The following is an 18916-nucleotide window of genomic DNA, read 5'->3' as shown; positions in this document are numbered from 1 at the left end:
TCTTAATATCGCACAGTTTATTTCCTAAACAATGGCCCCTCCCGAAAGAGAAATCATTCAAGTAATAATTGTTTTGATTCTACACTTAACAAAAATGTTTTTTCTTTTCAATTTGAGACCAGACCTCAAGTTATAATGTCGTTATTTCTTACAGATCTATGAAACAATTGTTCAAAGATTTCATTGGCGTATATTCCACCTTTACGCAATCATGTGATAAGACGATCATCACGTGATTTGTGTGAAGGCAGTGGTGACTTGCCATAGCGTAACCGGTGTGCGGAGTTTGTTGATTTTCTTGGGTTTTGATTAGAAATTTTCTATTGTGGCAGTAAATTGTGCCATATTGTGTCTGTACATTGTACAACCTTTCTCCATTCGTTAAAGAAACCTTTCCTGGTACCCATTTTTAACCAAACAGGATATGGACCGGGTCATTTACTCGAAGTGTACTTAGACTTTTTGTGTTTTTATCAAACTAATATTTTTGTCCTGACTTCATTTTTTGCATTTTTGTTTTTAACCACTGATGGACTAACTGTCCGGTAGTTGAAGCCTTTTTCAGAAATTAGAACTTCAAACTTTGTCTTTCGTCCCATTATCAACTGATTTGGGGTGTAACCACATTTTAAAGATGTGTTTCTGTATTTTTAAATACATATATATGGGTCTTGCCTAGATTCCTTTGCCTTAATTTAGGTTTTCTTAGCAATCAACACACCCTTTTCAGCCATTCAATTTGACCTACTATATGATAAAGCGATGACGTAATGTGATTAAATCCCCATGATTTCGCGAACTCGGCAAATTCTGTTGACGAAAATTGCAGTCCGTTATCACTCATGCAAATATCTACAATTCCATATCGAGATGTATGTGCACGAATATTTTGTATTGCGGTATTTGCTCGAGTATTTGGCAAAGAGTCAATTTCAAAGAATCGACTATAATAGGCAATTGTTATCAAGTAAATCTTACCATCATGAGTAAAAATATCTGGCGTATTTTCTGTCACTGTCTATCAGGAAACTCATGACTTATAAGCGGTTCATTTGCATTTGAATTACGATGTGAGAGACAGGTACTACACTGTTAAACAAATTCTGTGATTTGTTCAATCTTGCCAAAAGAATTTTTCTTTCCCACGCTCAACCATTTTGTTTACACCAAAATGCCAAGTGTGTATTTGACCTATAATTTTAGAGCGGAGTGATTATGACCTCGAAATATAAAACCATTTTCATAACTTAGTTCAACGCTATGGTTCCAGAGCAAAAGTATATATGATGGGCATCTTGATCTTGAGCATACTAAAGATTTATTCTCTGACCTTCTGTTGCATGTGCTTTAAATAATGTAAAAACAAATGCATGTACGTAAATATATTTATTCAACAGGTTGCCAATGCCAACTATCGAGGAAATGTCCAAAAGAGTACTACAAGGGACATTATTTTATTGATTAAATCCGTATTTTAATGCGCACAACACTTTAAAAATCCTGTACTCTAATTTGCACAAATTGACGCCGCCAACAACCACCGTTAACACCGTGAAATTATAATACAAAAATGTAGATGGATAAGTTGTAGATTTTTGTTTTATTGAAATTTCCCTATGCTTAAGTTAGCGAAACAGATATTCAATCTCAGTCGTGCGGCGGATAACTTCCGCATTTAGAAACGAAAATGAAAGTAGCAAGTATTGAAAGCACAAAACCGTCATAGTTTAAAAAGGAAATGTAAGTAAATTTTCTTTACTGTTATGAATTAATTAATCTTTTTATACTTACATTGTATATCTAGAAAATAAGTTAAATTAGAAGTTAAAGTACGTGGTAAACTAACATGTGTTTATTTATGATGCATTGCTTTCATAAAACAGGACAATTCTTTTCATTTGAAGCACCCAATAAAGTGATTCAATTACCGAACTGCGGCATTTTATCTTTACCTAACACATGAACGGGCGGACGCTATGAGGAAATTTAAAACCAGGATAATAAGCTTGACATGAATTTTGAAACTGATTTTAATTTGACTCTCCAGAACAAAATGTAAAGCTGTAAGCAGGTAGCCTAGCTCTATGGTTTCCGAAATATAATATGTTGTCTACCACCAATATCTAAACAGGTTTTACTATTAGTATCTTCTGAAGCGTATTATTAGTTTCCGTATAAAATATGTTTTTAGATATGAACGTTTAATTAGTACTTGAAATAAGGCAGAGTGAAGTGCAGTGGTATTTACGATGCTAACGAATCATTTTATCTTTTGCTATGTGATTTGAACAATGAATATTTGATAAAATCAGCGGACTTTCGACTTGTTTTTTCGACCGTCTGATAAAAACACAGTTTTATCTACATGTTTGCGTTGTCGGTACTCCGTGTATTTATTCAGCTACCATTTCATGTCTTCGTGTATTCGCCCCCCAAAAGTGGAAGGCGACATTTGGGGGCGCCGGCACTAAGAAACGATATGTTTAAGGAGAAATAACAATGTTTTAATAGGGGAAGACACGAGATCTTTTTCTGTAAAGTTATTGTGTCGGCGTGTGAAATCTTTGTATCGGCGCCTTTATAGTAGATGTTTTTAAGAAATCTTTAAAAACACATTTTTTCCAGAAAATTTATAGTAACTAACTGTGCTGTATTTGTCATCACTATGAATTGACGTGCTGTCTTTTGTTATGAGATATCTGGGTACACATTTGAAATATAATAGTCTATTTTTGAATCACATTTCCATTACTAATTACTGTTTTCATCAAATTGGATTTAGATTTCAGTTGTCTTATCTTGATTTGTGTTTTTTTTATTAATTTTAATACTTTTAACGTTTCTCTTTATTTTATTTTCAAGTCTGAGATTATTCTTCATATACATTTTTTTATTTGATCGACTGAGTTTTAGACTTTTAGATTAATCATGGTATATTTTATACTTTGTAAATGTATACATAAATGTGTGTTATTATTTTTATTACTTTTTTTTGTTTATAAAGTCATTGTAAATGTATATAATTCCATTGTAAAGCGCCTTTGAACATTTTATTTTTTGAGAAGGGCGCTATAGAAATGTGGTAATTATTATTATTATTATTATTTGTCATTTCATCGTTTCTTCGCCTCAAAATGTGAAAGTCGAAAACACGATAATTGGCCAATTTATCGAGTCTCAGTGTCGTCATGTCTTCGCCCCGAAAGTGGAAGACACGATTAATTGGCCATTTATCGTGTCTTTTCCTTTTGCATTTTGAGGAAAAAAAAGGAAAAAGATCTCGTGTCTTCACCTAATAAAATATCATTATTTCGCATAGAACATATCGTTATTCTGTGCCGATGCTCTCTATAGCCGAAGGTAAAGACACGATAATTGGTCAATTTATCGTGTCTTCGCCTAAGACTTTGAGGGGCGAAGTCACAAAGACACGAAATGGCAGAAATCAGCCATCATACGATATCCCTTGAATTGATAATAGTTGGTTCGTTACAATAGTTCAGGAGGATAAGTGGTTGTAAGTCATTTGGCTGGCATAGTAATTGTAATGATTGAATTTGATGTATTAAGATAGTGTCGGAAATCATGGCTTATGTAACTGCATGCATTTAGATATCTATATGAAGTCTGTATTCGATGCAGTGAAAAAAATGTAAACAAGAAATTTAATATAATATTTTAGCAGAACAAGACAACACCAAACAATGCCTGTTGCAAAATGCCCTTTTGACGGATGCGACTACGTCACTGACGACCTTGAAGCAACGATTGTTGTTGAGCTTATTAAAGCACACACTACAGCACATACTGTTGGTAATGTTGTTACAACAAAGACACCAGCTGAGCCGAAAACAAGCACCGATCAAGTGACACTGCCTACACCTACAGCTAATGTACATAGTAAGCATGTTATTCTTATGTCCTTCTTAATACCACGTTGTTATTTAGAGTTCAAAAATATATATGGTCTACAAACAATTTCAGGCTTTTATCGTGACTCCAAGACAGCGCTCTGGAAATGATACATACCGTCTAATAAATTCTAATTCCTTAACAAAATTTGCTCACAAATATCATTTTTTAAAGCGTGATCGTTTATATACCCGGAAGGCTTACATGTTGTGACGGAAAGAGCAAACAAAGTGATATTTAACATAACCGTGGAGAGGAAATCTAAATCTTTATAAAATAATATTAATATTGTAGTCTTATTACCTAAGTATCTTGCATTTCAGGAGCAGTCGGTGATCTAAATATCCCTCTGCAGACATGTCATTATTATAATAGCAATGGTTGTGACAGAGGTAATACTTGTCTATTTTTACATCTGTGTAAAAGTTATATAGAAAGTCGGTGCGAATCTGGAAAAGCATGCAGCAAAAGCCACAATATCCTGGATGCTCAGGTAAAAGTCATCATGGAAAAACATGGCATAGACATAAATAGGAGGCCAAAAGAAATTCTACCAGACTTGCAAGCATCTGTTAAGGAAAGTAAAGGACAGAACAATGATGATTCGAAAAGAAAACCGAAAGGTACATAATAGTTTTGATTTTATCTAAAATACATGCATTGGCATGACATGTGTTATTAACAGCTTGTAACTTTACTACATTACTATGAAATATGTTTTCTTCTAAATTAGATATTAATAAAAGCATTAACGTTTTTAAAAAAGTATTTTTATTTTGCTCGTATATTTACTCTAACATACTTCATTATAAAGGTAGATTTTTAAATCCCTGCCCATTTTATATGTTGTGAAACTATTCCAGTCCGAGCCGCTGTACAGAATACGCCAGAGAAAGGTTCTATTAGGATTTGTAACAAGTACAACGGAGATTGTTGTGAAAGGGGCGATACTTGTCATTTTTTACATCTGTGTAAAAATTACATAGAAAGTCGATGCGAGTCTGGAAAAGAATGCAACAAAAGCCAAAACATCCTAGAACCCCAGGTAAAAGCCATCATGGAAAAACATGGAATAGATGTAAAAAGGAAACCTAAAGACATGTTTCCAGACTTACAAGCATCTGTGAACAAATGTAAAAGACAAAGAGAAAGAGAGAACTCAAAAGGTAAAGATCAATTGCACGCGAACTACGTTTTCAATCAGAACCTTTTTATATAATTTCTTATGATATCATACCTATAGTTTACTTATTTCTCTCTTGATATAGTGGTGGATCAGTTTTTTATTGACGGGTGCATATTTGCAATGACTTTACTGTATCTCAAACACATTTTACTAAAGATTGGCCTATTTATGAAGTTGCCATTTTCTCAACTAACGACATATATGCTTTGTTACTCAAAATTTAATTGTCTTCATCAGTTACCGTGTTTTTAACCCATGGTTGTGTCTAAACCAACTATCTGCTACAAATACAAATTTGTGGGTGTGAAAATTCCGAACTGTGTCCTCGCATACATATGTGTAGGGATTATATATATAGTAAGTGTGAAGCAGGAAAGAAATGCCCTAAAAAACACAATATCCTCGAGCTTGCAGTGAAAACTAAACTAGAAAAACATGACATAAATACTAAACAAAAACCTAAGTCAACTTAGATTAGATAGTAAGAATTATTGTATGATATTTTATACAGATGCCGATGGAAATACGAAGTCGGCTCCTATAATCGGTTACAGTAACAAAAGCCGTGGGTGCGAGAAAGCGGGCTCTTGTTCATACATACATATGTGCAAGAGTTTGCATATCTGTTTTATAATTAAATTTCTACTTTAAAAATAATTACTAGTATATTTAACAAATACAATTTGTTAACATTTACTTAATATGATATGAAAGAAAGTAATAAAAATACATAGTTGACTTAATGCTAGGTTGCAAACATTGGCATTTCCTCCGTATATTACTCAAACCAACCCTATCAAAATATGAATATGTTTTAGCATGTCTTTGTAGTGCAGTAAGTGAATCGTTTCAATTTTTATCTTAAATATAGGAATTTTCAACAAGTAAAACGTTTTAAAAAATTTGGCGACAAAATGATCCCTCGGAAGCAAAGTCACTTAGATTATAGAGTAAGAATTATTGTTTTGTATTTTATACAGATACGGATGGAAATAAGAAGTCGGCTCCTAAAATATGTTATAGTTACAACGGCCGTGGGTGCGAGAAAACGGGCTGTTGTTCATACATACATATGTGCAAGAGTTATATTGACGGCAAATGTGAGGCTGGAAGGGGATGTAACAAAAGCCATGATATTCTTGAACCAGAAGTGAAAGCAAATCTCGAAAAACATGGCATAAATACGAAAAGGGAACCGAAGGACATTTTGGCTGATTTTCAAGCTGCATTAAATGGAGAAAATCCAAAAGGCAATATCACTTCTGGATGTGGAGCAAAAGGTCGATTGAAACATTAAATAACATAGAATTCAGTTTGCATATCTGTTTTATAATAAAATTCCTACTTTAAAATAATTACTAGCATACAAAACAAATACAATTTGTTAACATTTACTTAATATGATATGAAAGAAAGTAAAATAAAAAAAAACATAGTTGACTTAATGCTAGGTTGCAAACATTAGCATTAACTCCGTATATTAATCAAACCAACCCTATCAAAATATGAACATATTTTAGCATGTCTTTGTAGTGCAGTAAGTGAATAGTTTCAATTTTTGTCTTAAAAATAGGAATTTTCAGCAAGTAAAAAGTTTAGAAATCTGGCGACAAAGTGATCCCCCGGAAGCAAAGTCAACTTAGACTAGAGAGTAAGAATTATTGTATTATATATTTTATACAGATGCCGATGGAAATAAGAAGTCGGCTCCTAAAATCTGTTACAATTACAACGGCCGTGGATGCGAGAAAGCGGGCTCTTGTTCATACATACATATGTGCAAGAGTTATATTGACGGCAAATGTGAGGCTGGAAGGGGATGTAACAAAAGCCATGATATTCTTGAACCAGAAGTGAAAGCAAATCTCGAAAACCATGGCATAAATACGAAAAGAAAACCGAAGGACATTTTAGCTGATTTTCAAGCAGCATTAAATGGAGAAAATCGAAAAGGCAATATCACTGCTGGATGTGGAGCAAAAGGTCGATTAAAACATTAGATAACATAGAATTCAGTTTGCATATCTGTTTTATAATAAAATTCCTTCTTTAAAATAATTACTAGCATACAAAACAAATATAATTTGTTACCATTTACTTAATATGATATGAAAGAAAGTAAAATAAAAAAAAACATAGTTGACTTAATGCTAGGTTGCAAACATTAGCATTAACTCCGTATATTAATCAAACCAACCCTATCAAAATATGAACATATTTTAGCATTTCTTTGTACTGCAGTAAGTGAATAGTTTCAATTTTTGTCTTAAAAATAGGAACTTTCAACAAGTAAAACGTTTAGAAATCTGGCGACAAAGTGATCCCTCGGAAGCAAAGTCAACTTAGACTAGAGAGTAAGAATTATTGTATTATATATTTTATACAGATGCCGATGGAAATAAGAAGTCGGCTCCTAAAATCTGTTACAATTACAACGGCCGTGGATGCGAGAAAGCGGGCTCTTGTTCATACATACATATGTGCAAGAGTTATATTGACGGCAAATGTGAGGCTGGAAGGGGATGCAACAAAAGCCATAATATTCTTGAACCAGAAGTGAAAGCAAATCTCGAAAAACATGGCATAAATACGAAAAGAAAACCGAAGGACATTTTAGCTGATTTTCAAGCAGCATTAAATGGAGAAAATCGAAAAGGCAATATCACTGCTGGATGTGGAGCAAAAGGTCGATTAAAACATTAGATAACATAGAATTCAGTTTGCATATCTGTTTTATAATTAAATTCCTACTTTAAAAATAATTACTAGTATATTTAACAAATACAATTTGTTAACATTTACTTAATATGATATGAAAGAAAGTAAAAAAAATACATAGTTGACTTAATGCTAGGACCTCCGTATATTAATCAAACCAACCCTATCAAAATATGAATATGTTTTAGCATGTCTTTGTAGTGCAGTAAGTGAATAGTTTCAATTTTTATCTTAAATATAGGAATTTTCAAGAAGTAAAAAGTTTTAAAAAATTTGGCGACAAAGTGATCCCTCGGAAGCAAAGTCAACTTAGATTAGAAAGTAAGAATTATTGTATTATATATTTTATACAGATGCCGATGGAAATAAGAAGTCGGCTCCTAAAATCTGTTACAGTTACAACGGCCGTGGATGCGAGAAAACGGGCTGTTGTTCATACATACACATGTGCAAGAGTTATATTGAGGGAAAATGTGAGGTTTGGAAAGGGGTTGCAACAAAACCCAAAAAAATTTTTTAAAACCAAAAAGGTTAAAAGCAAATCTCAAAAAGTTTTGGCAAAATCCCGAAACAAAAACCCAAAGGGAAATTTTTTTGGGCTGATTTTCAGCAGTATTAAATAGAAAAAGATCGACGAGGAAAATACTGTGCAAGATTTTGGAAAAAAGGAAAATTAAAAAAATTAAAATAACGAAAGAATTCGTGTGTATTTTTTTTTTTTTAAAGAAAAAATTCCCTTTAAAAAACAAATTCTTGTAATCAAAAAATAAAATTTTTTTAGCTTTTTATTTAATATGTTTATAAAAAAAAATAATAAAAATTTACATTAGTTATTTTGACTTAATAGACTAAAATGTTTGGGTTTGTAAAAATTGGATTACCTCGTAAAATTTCATTAAACCCAGAGCTGTTTCTGTGTTTAAAAAATTAAAATTTAAACTGATTTGTTTTGCAGTCTATATGCATATACATGTATACTTACTGTAATTTTATTTGTATATTTAAAAATCAGTTGCAACACATAACAGAAAACCAGCAAAGGTTTCAAGAAAAAAGGTATGCATATTTAACCTGCGTGGAATATGCAAATGGAATTTCTGTCCTAATGTTCATTGCGACCTCCCGTATCAGTGGCGGTGGAAGCCTTTGTTTGCAAAGGAATGGAATCTTCTATATCAGCATGGAAACGTTGAAACAGAGAGAGTATTCTGTGATCCAGCTAATGAGATTTACAGACTTGTAACTGAGCAAGGGTATTTTATTATAATTCCTTATTTCTATTTGTACATTTGAAGCATTATCAAAAATATTAAATGATGAAGATATAAATTTATTTTAATTAACCTACGCCTTCCACATTTGCCATACTTTCGTTTTGGACGTTAATTCTTAAGGGATACCTAATTTCTCTATTGTTCCTTATAAATTTCCTTTCAATTTATACTTGCAAGTTAAAATAGCTGTCTTTGAATTCTATAAGTGTACAAGAGCACTTACAAAGTTCCAAATATCACAAAGGTTGAAGTTTAATCTTTGGACTTCAATTAAGTTTTCGAATGTCTTGTTAGTATGTAATATATTTAAGTCTACGACATTTGAAGAGCCTTGATTTTTGTTAAACTCGCGTTTACTTAACATAAATATATAGTATACTACTTTCGTGAAAGGTTTCTGTTTGTTCATCATATATAATTATATATATTCTCACAATATTTAGGGTAAACATTAACATTGATTTTAAAACGATGATTGGCACAGACTTTGAGGGACAGGTATTTGTAGTTAATCGACTGTCTACACCATCCTCTGTAGAATTAGAGCGACAGCTTTGGGCAACAAACTGGCTGTGGTATTGGAAGAATGAAAATGGTGAGTGGACGAACTACAGCGATACGGTAAGGATTATTATAAATATTACCCTTTGTTTTTTAATAGAATATTACATTTAATCAATTGAATGTTGAACATTTTAATATCCATTTAATATTAGACTACAAAGTAAAATATATTGTGTTACGGCAGCAACCTAAAGTGCTGGTTGCCCTGCCAATATTCTTATGACAAAGAAATGTCAATGAGGGTAAATGAAATAAATTATGACAATGAAAAAACAACAACAAAAGAAATATGTCTGTCTGTAACGCAACTGAACGAGTCAGATTGAACAAGACAGTAAAATAGATTTCCCATGCTTTCGAATTATTTCATTATAAACGAGGACATTTTCATTCTTTTTATCACTTGAGTCAAAGAATTTTTGTTAAGCGTTGAATGATGTATTACGAATATATCAATATCATACAGATATCAATAATGTATTTTTAACTTTACGAATTATTGAATAATAAAAGTATTTATATTTGCTATCTCTTTTACAAGATTAGATTATTTATGCTTAAATATGTTTTATAACTAGATTAAATATTTTATGTCATGTAATGTTCTAATGGCTTAAAAAATGTTGCCCATTTTTCACTTCATAAACTGTAGTTTTCTTCATTGTTCTCACATACTTGTACAGAGTTATTCCGCTTATCGGCCAACAGATGCACATAAATACCTTTATTTCAAATACTGGTCCATTTAAGGTTGGCGAAACAGAGAAAGGTGATATTGAACAAGCTTTTATCAACAACCCGGATGGACAGTTTTCCCTCCGAGAAAATGGAAGTATCATCGACTTTTCAAAAATGATGCAAGTAAATGATAACCCGACAACTGAAGTTGAAATTTGCCGTAGACCTGTATTTGTAAGTGAGAAGGAGGCAGAGGAGAGGAAAACAAGACCTTCACAAAAGTAAGGAACACTATCAGGATTTTAGATTATTTCTTTTTATTTATTAAAATTCTATCAGAACTAGTTATTGTTATGACGGTAATAAAGTTGCCGCTGTCAATGAACCCTGAAATGATCTCTTTGATGGACTAATATTTTATGGAAAAGAGTGTAAATTTTCATCCCTTCATGCAATTTGTACAAATTCCCATAATTTGCTTCATATTTTATATTTTGTAATTAAAGAATTGATAGTTTCATCTATAAAGGAGGTCATAGGACTTTTATGTTTTAGATATAAAAATGATGCATCAGTTATGTTATACGGCAAAATTTAACTAATTGATAATCAGAATGGTTTTCATGGACTTGTTTTCTTTTTTTCAATGAAAACTTTTGTTACACAGGTAGTATAATTTTCAATTAAATATTATTGTCAATTAAATTAAGTTTAGATTTTTAAAAAGAAGGTTCGATGGCTACTTGTAGAAAATAATTGATAGAAATTTGTGGTATTAGGTTCAAGAAATTACCTGTAATGCATACAAATATTGCTTTCCATTTCTTATTTCTCTTTAAATCCATTTTGCAGCATAAGTGAATAAAATTAAACAAATTTAAATATTGTGTGTCGTTTTCCTTGTTCTTTGACAAACTCCTAAAAAATAATGTAGTGTTATATGTATTACATGACATCTTAAATTCTATGTGCAGTAGAGTAATAAGTTAATCACCTGGCTCCGATTACAGTAAGATTTAAAGATCAGGAAAAACTAAAAGACTCAAATATTTTCAATTGTTTTTCCTCTCAGTTTATAAAAGTGATTCATTATTATTATTTTGAATACGACTCATCTGCTTGGTGTTATACATCTACTGTAATCTAGGGGTTGACATAATACGTGGTTTAGATGTTGTTGTTTTGCAATACTGACCCTAACGATCTGCATAAATTCATACATCGTTAACAGGATGATAAAATTACCATTTGGAACATTTAATTGATTTTTTTATTTTAAGAAAACGAGGAGGCAAAGTACCCAATCAGCCTAAATTAGAACGTGAATCCACCACAGCACCACCAAACTGGAATATGCTTCCTGAAGAGGACCAATCATCAATGATTCAAATAATAACAGAAAAACGCGATATTACTTTTTTTTACACTTATGCATTTTCTTATTTTAGTTTTGAGTGCATGTTCGACATGGCCACAAAGACACTCAATAAAAAAAGAAACGAATGTTTGAAAGCTCATGATTAATTGTGTTTTTACCCTGTTTGACTCTTGATTAATTTATATGATTATTTTAAATTAATTGAAATTTACTTAATGTGTCTTTTTTACTTCTCGCTTTGTAGGTGATTTTTGCTTTGACTCTGTCTTCCTTTAGGAATTGAAGTTAAATTTTTAGTTATTGTATTGGCTATTGGTGGTAAACTTTTATCATTGACATTTGGCTATATGATTCATTTATTGTTTTGACTGTATCTTAACCTGTAAGCCAGCAATGTAATAAATATTTGAGGAGGATCAATTAAACTTATTCGATTTATAGGAACATCATTATGGTATAATTATGTTTGTGACCATTAAACCGTTTAAAAATACACACAGTCATTATATAATGTGCTGACACGTTATCAAAGGGGGCAGATTGAATTCTAAAGAAATAGTGACGCTAAGTTATGAACCTTGTCACACAACATGTGTGTAATGATAAGAAATAAGTATTTAAAGTTTGGAGTAGATACCTTAAAAAGTAAAGAAGTTATAATATTTTTTAAAGAAAATCCTAAGTTCAAAGAGAGATAAATCTGTAAATATTGCTTCAAGAGTTATGAACATTGTCATATATAATGTAGTTGGTGAGAAAGATACCTTTAAAACTAAAAACGTTATAGTCAGTTTCTGATAAAAAAAGTCTAAGTTTATGGGGAGATTATTCTTGCGATATTGGTGCTAGAGTTATGAACCTTGTCACATAAGATGTGGTTGATGATAAGGAACATATATTTGAAGTATGAAGTTGATACCTTCAGAAATAAAGAAGTAACAGTAAAAAATAGCATTTTTTAGAACAATTCTAAGTTCAAGGGGAGATAAATTTGAATATGTTGGTGCTAGAGTTATGAACCTTGTCACATAAGATGTGGTTGATGATAAGGAACACATATTTGAAGTTTGAAGTTGATACCTTAAGAAATGACAAAGTTATAGTGAAAAGTATTTACTGTACCAAAACTTTAATCTGAAATTTGGACGCGGACGCCAACGCCGGGGCGAGTAGGACAGCTCTCCATATACTTCGTATAGTCGAGCTGAAAACTGTATGTCAAAGTATTCTTTAATAATATTTTTGATCAATGTCGCTGAGACATTTTAAGAAAAAAATAGATAAAACCAGAATTGCAAATAAATGACAGTGTGGATTTAAATAACGATCAGCTTTAAACTTTCAGTTGAAAGAAAATGATACGGAGTACAAGGAAATAGAAGGATTATTTCTTGATAGTTTTGGAAGAACAGTTTGTATCAAATCTATTGAACGAATTGAGAATGGCGATTTATGGGAGGATTTTATTGGGTAAGTCACATGTATAGATACAACTACCATAGGAATTATCCTACATGGTCATAAAAAGAATTGTAAAATGAACACCTTTATAATACACAAAGAAGAGACATCTTTTACTCTATACATTGTTGGAATACATAGTGTCAACTTGCAGGTTTCGTTTAAGAAAGTACCAAATTAACTTAACAACTAATAGGGAATGTAGGTAGAGACCGACTTACAATTATCAGTATTTTCAAATATCAAATTTGAGCAAAAATACATCTTTAAGTATGTTACAATTGTATATTTTTAATCGCCAGTCTCTTTCTATTGCAGTAAGCGAACAAAGATGTTAAAGAAGAAGACAAAAGAGGAAGTGGGTGAAAGACGATTGTTTCATGGTACAAGGAATCAATACATTGATCCAATCTGGAATCGAGGGTTTGATTTTAGACTGAGTGGTCAGACATCAGGTAAATTCAATGTGCTGCTTCTTCCATTTACCAAGAGTATCCAACACTTCCCTCAATATCGAAGTAGATTCTATCTCAAATGGCAGATATTTTATTTTGTGTATATTCCGTTCAATATAAGAAATCCTAAAAGGAATCAATGTAAAGGAAAATGAATGTATAGTCTGGCCCTGTTTAGGTCGATACATACAATGATCAGACAAGTGACATGGAATTATAAGTCGTTTTTGTCCTACTATTGATTAAAAGTCATTCCCATTTTGATGTCGTTAGGTTCCGATACAATTACTATGAAATAAACTTTTAAGTCTGTAAAAATAAATGAAATGATATTTTAAATTGCCTTTAAAAAACAACAAATGATTGAGTTCACCTTGTTAGTATAATGAAATTCCCATGATAAGCAAATCATTTTCGAGGATAAGCACAATTTAAAGTAAAGTTAATTGGTCTATAAAGGAAGTCTTTAAAATAATAAATAATCGTTTTGTGTTGATAGTATAACACGTGACAACAAAACATGTAGGAAATAATGAACAAATGGTGCTAGTAGGTTTGAGATATTTGATCGGATAAGAAAATTTATATATGACAGAAAATGAATGGTTGTAAAACGAAATATTATTACTTATCATTACCCATAGTATCTTACTTTTTACATGCTAATACTTTGTGATAAGAATAAAAAGACTCTTTTATTGGCAAATTTAATCTCAAAAGAGTCGTATACAAGCTTTGATGATAAATACAATAATACGTATGCAAAAGTTAATTACTTATTACATAAGAGTTTCTTTTTTTTCTTTTTTTTATAAATAGTTATTACTATTTATTTTTTCAATTAACAAGTTATTGTAGAGATTGTACAATTCAATCTATAATAGTAGCAAATAATAGTATCAAATAATTAATGTACGTGTATAAATAATTCTTGCAATCTCGGGAGAGATTATCTATTTTTTCATGTACTGTGTACCTTATAACAATTTTTAGAGTGTTACCATGTACCACGTCGTTGCCTTCTCTATCACTCCCTCGAGCTTAAAAATAGAGCTTTCCAGCCATGTATTAAAATTTTCCAAAATGTTTGCTTAGGGGAAATTCAACCAGCTGATATTTTGAAATTGTATGTATTTGTACGTTATTGAATATAGCTCTTTTAATATCATTTTAGTGAATTTAGTGGGGTTCGTTAAACATAATTCATTGCATTGTTCATAGTGTAAATTATGTTTTACAATTACAGGTACGGTATATGGAAAAGGAAGCTACTTTGCCACAACATCCAGATATTCCAATTGTTACGCAGAACTAACTGTGGAGAGGGCAATGTTTGTTGTAAAAATTTTACCGGGGGCATACGTCCGCGGAACCAGCGAATATAAACGTCCGCCTCATAAAGACGAAGACAACCCGTGCAGTGAGCTTTATGATTCCTGTGTTGATAATGAAACCAACCCGCAAATATTCATCATATTCGACAACAATCAAATATACCCCGAGTACTTGATTAGGTATGAATGCTAGAACTTGTTAACAACATTGGAGAAGCAAGCCATATGTTTTCATACAAACACTATATAAAATTTAGTACCACCTAACATCTTATTTTAAATGTTTAAAATGTATTTCACTTTCTATTTTCTTTTCATGAATTAAAACAAAAGTAATGCTTCAAATCACATCTACTATCAAATAATATACAAATAATGAAAATTAATAACATAAAAATATATGATTATGGTAACAGATCAAAGGTCTTTGAAAATATTATACAACTTAAAATGAATGTTTTTATTTCTTACATATTTTTTGTAGAAATTTACACTTATACTACTTCAGTCATAACAAAAAAATTATAGTCAATATATTAATTTATACTCTAAACATCAGAACGAACAAAGAAATAACCTGTTTATATAAATTACTGAGAAAAAACTGTTCTGTAAACCGATAATTCGTCATTAATCATAAAGAAATGTTGTTTTTGTTTTAAATATAATATGTGGCAGTAATTTTTAGTATCAAGAAATTACTTTATCAGTTTTGGTATTTCTAAAGGGACTCAACTGATGTATGTTGACATGACGTTTAAATAAATTTCAGACATCTAATGAAGATCTAAACCAAAATTTCAGATCATTCGCTCAGTCCGTTTTTTCCAGAGCAGTTGTGTAAAATGACCCAATTTTTTTTAGGTTAAATATTTTCCCACTCAAATCGGGCTAAGAGCAACAAAACTGTATGATTTTGAATATATTTTCACGTATTTCTTTATCATCCTTTGAAATTTTTATGTTTTATGTGCTCCAGCTGATCTTATTTTATGATTTTAGGCTTTTAGACCTCAGTGGAGTTCCTTTGATGTGTGTTCCACTCAGTACCATATCTACTTTATAGTTTTAGTTTGTAGAATGTTGTCTGTTTTTGTTGTTTTTTGTGTGTTTTTATTTTATTTTTTTGTTCTTGTTTAAAAGCATAACGATCATTTGTTTGTATTTGTAAAATATACTGATCGCTAGAATTTAATAATATCAAATATATAATTAGTATAATTTGGATATTATTAAAAGCATTCTTGTTTGTTTAAAACATAGTTTTCCAACATGGGTAAATTGATGTTTACGTGAAGAGTAAATTAATTCAACTCAATTTTGAGACAGGATTTCTTAACATAATCATGAATATGTTTCGAGCCTGCTGTTCTGGGGTTATGTAGGAAAATTTGGCCGTGCTCTTAACACCACCCAAAGGTTGCGGTGTAATTGATTATTTTGGAGTTTTTTTTATACTTTGTGGGAAATTGTACGTTTGCAAAGAGTTTGAACTTTTTGTTTAGTGTTGGTGAACTATTGCTTTTATAAGAAATCAAATCATCTGGAACAAGGGAGAATCTTTGGAAGCAATAGAAATAATAAAGTTATACGAAAAATGCAAACTCAGTTTGAGTCTGATTAGGAGAGATCATATAAAATTACACCATGTCTAACCTTTTAAGTGGTATTCAGTCTTCATCACCTGAAAGTTACGGTTTCAATGATCCGGAGACCAGAAAATATAACAACGCAGAAAGAAAAATCGAAAACGAGGGTCGAAAGAAATGGCGGCTATTTGTAGAAACTAGTATATTGATTTTAGCGAATTTGGTATAATTATAAAAACTTATTTTCTTCTAAGCATTCGTATAATATAATAACAAATCACTACAATAGAGGTAACGATAAATTATTTTGGTGAATTTTGTGTAGATGGACTCAGTTATTCAGTTCAACAATTATGCCAACAGATGGCAAGAAAGGAAACAGGGGGTAATGGCGGCACCAATAGGACAGAACAACCATCTGTACGAGAAAACCAGACTGACCGAGCATGTTGCATACCACCATATTCCCCATACCCCCAATACTCTTGGTCTAGCTTCTTTTCTCATACAACTGGACATAGCCCGATGTTCTGCCCCACGATGTCTTTGGGGTTTCCATCATGCCCCACCCATGACAACAACCAACCAAATGCACTTGATTTAATGAATGAGATGAACAACCGCCTTAAAGATATTGAGCAAACTGTTACTTAAATTGAACCCTACCAAAAAGTATTAGTAAACATACAGCAGAGGTGTACCAATCGACCAATTATTGCTCATTCCGATAGTTTTTGTGAACGGGAACAAGTACGAAAAGCTGGGACACTGTACAATAAGTCGCAAACTAAAATAAGAATTCACGAACATTTTCCGCAGCAAATAGAAGATAAATGGAAGAGGCTTTACCCGGCGTTATGCAAATTATCAGAACTTAAAAACCGTTAAAGAGAAGGTAAACCATAAAGAAACTATATGATCCAGACCGGGGTACGTACTTTGATAAACACGGCACACAGAGAACACTTTCTTGCATGTCAGACAGGACTATCTACCGTTTACACCGGTGCTAGAAACCCTGTCTCACACCCCCATGTAAGATAAGTCGCGTGTTTTAAATGATGTCATTGCCGCACGCCTTTTATGAATGAATTGCGTTCTTAGGATGACGTCATTTTACCGTTATAAATTAAGTTGTAAGTTCATACGCTACTATAAGAAAAAAAGTGCCTAACGAGAATATCAGTTTTCGTAATTTCCTGTTTTGAAAATAATTGATATGTTATATGCAGGAAAGAGAATCAAACACTGGCCGCCGGTACAGACCGGAATATCTAGCCCTCGGGTAACTGTTTAGCTGTAACTCGGCAGAGCCTCGTTACCGCCGTAAACAGTAACCCTCGAGCTAGATATTCCGGTCTGTACCGGCAGCCAGTGTAAGATTCTTATATTCACGTCCTAGTATCCCACCTAGATATGGCGAGCAGCAAAGATTTTACACGCTCCGCCCTCTTACGAAACAAATCAAAGCACTGCAAGCACTGAGGTATACATTGCTTGACATCAAGACCATGTGATTTTAATATACTGAACTCAATAGAAGTCATCTTCTGGTTACAATCAATTTCGAACACAAATCTAGGCTTATTTCTTCTCAAGTTTTTAATAGGACAGGAAAGAGGTGTTGTTCCTACAGACTAGTGCTGTGTTTTTTCAAGGCAAGACTATATGGTTTGGGAAATTGAAGAGCAATACAGAAATCAGTTTGCAAAGACCGGTTTATTATCTGCAGTATACAATGCTGAAATAGTAAAATAGAGTCTTCAGTGTTTTTATCTATTACTTTAAAAACAAGACCAACATGTGGGTTTGTAGTCTACAAAAATGTGGTATTGAATCATTCAGCAAGACTTAAAAGTTAGGTGAACATTTTTGTTTACATGCAAAACGCATTCACTGGAAAAAATGCACTCCATAGTGCAATTATTGATTCAAAATAAAAGCATTGTACTTGACAAAATTTAGGCATCAAAGCCCTAAGCTCTAGCCTTGTACATTCTTAAATTTTTACTACAAGTACATTACGAAAATTAATGACTCCCCCCACCCCCAACCCTCCCACAAGGCAAATTTTATCCCAGGGCTAAAATTAAAACAATCTTGGTAGAGGTCGACTACACAATGCTTCATGCCAAATATCTTACCTCTAGTCTTTGTCAATTCAGAGGGGAATACTGTTTAAGTCTTTTTTCTATACATGTATATACATTTAAGGAAATCCTAAGACACCATGGTGCCTGTTAAACCTTGTACCTTCAGACAAGATTTTTTTAAAGTTTTTTACTATATACATACCATATAATGAAAACCCAAAAAGACTCCTTGGCAGAGCCATTTTGACCCCAGGGCTATAATTTGAACAATAGT

The 18916-nt window shown here is 32.1% G+C and overlaps 1 protein-coding gene across 1 annotated transcript; it reads left to right on the top strand.

Moving 5' to 3' along the window:
- The first annotated feature begins 1664 nt into the window (after positions 1 to 1664).
- On the top strand, positions 1665 to 18007 carry LOC132721533 (protein mono-ADP-ribosyltransferase PARP12-like). The gene is made up of 14 exons (XM_060705850.1): positions 1665 to 1740; positions 3686 to 3900; positions 4236 to 4535; positions 4776 to 5078; positions 6079 to 6378; positions 6782 to 7081; positions 7485 to 7784; positions 8829 to 9069; positions 9534 to 9711; positions 10405 to 10613; positions 11613 to 11737; positions 13042 to 13180; positions 13490 to 13626; positions 14873 to 18007. Exons 2-14 carry the CDS (start codon positions 3705 to 3707, stop codon positions 15151 to 15153), a joined length of 3009 nt encoding a protein of 1002 aa, XP_060561833.1. The 5' UTR covers positions 1665 to 1740; positions 3686 to 3704; the 3' UTR covers positions 15154 to 18007.
- Positions 18008 to 18916: the final 909 nt, after the last annotated feature.

This window comes from Ruditapes philippinarum, unplaced genomic scaffold, assembly GCF_026571515.1.
Source record: "Ruditapes philippinarum isolate M1 unplaced genomic scaffold, ASM2657151v2 ctg5171_1_1_1_1, whole genome shotgun sequence".
NCBI lineage: Eukaryota > Metazoa > Mollusca > Bivalvia > Venerida > Veneridae > Ruditapes > Ruditapes philippinarum.
This window is presented reverse-complemented; position numbering and strand designations above follow the sequence as displayed.

Coding starts and splice junctions, on each gene's coding strand:
- LOC132721533 (XM_060705850.1), top strand. CDS start 3,705: ATGCCTGTTGCAAAATGCCCTTTTGACGGATGCGACTACGTCACTGAC. Junction 4,536..4,775: donor TTCGAAAAGAAAACCGAAAG/GTACATAATAGT, acceptor AAACTATTCCAG/TCCGAGCCGCTGTACAGAAT. Junction 11,738..13,041: donor TCAAATAATAACAGAAAAAC/GCGATATTACTT, acceptor AATAACGATCAG/CTTTAAACTTTCAGTTGAAA.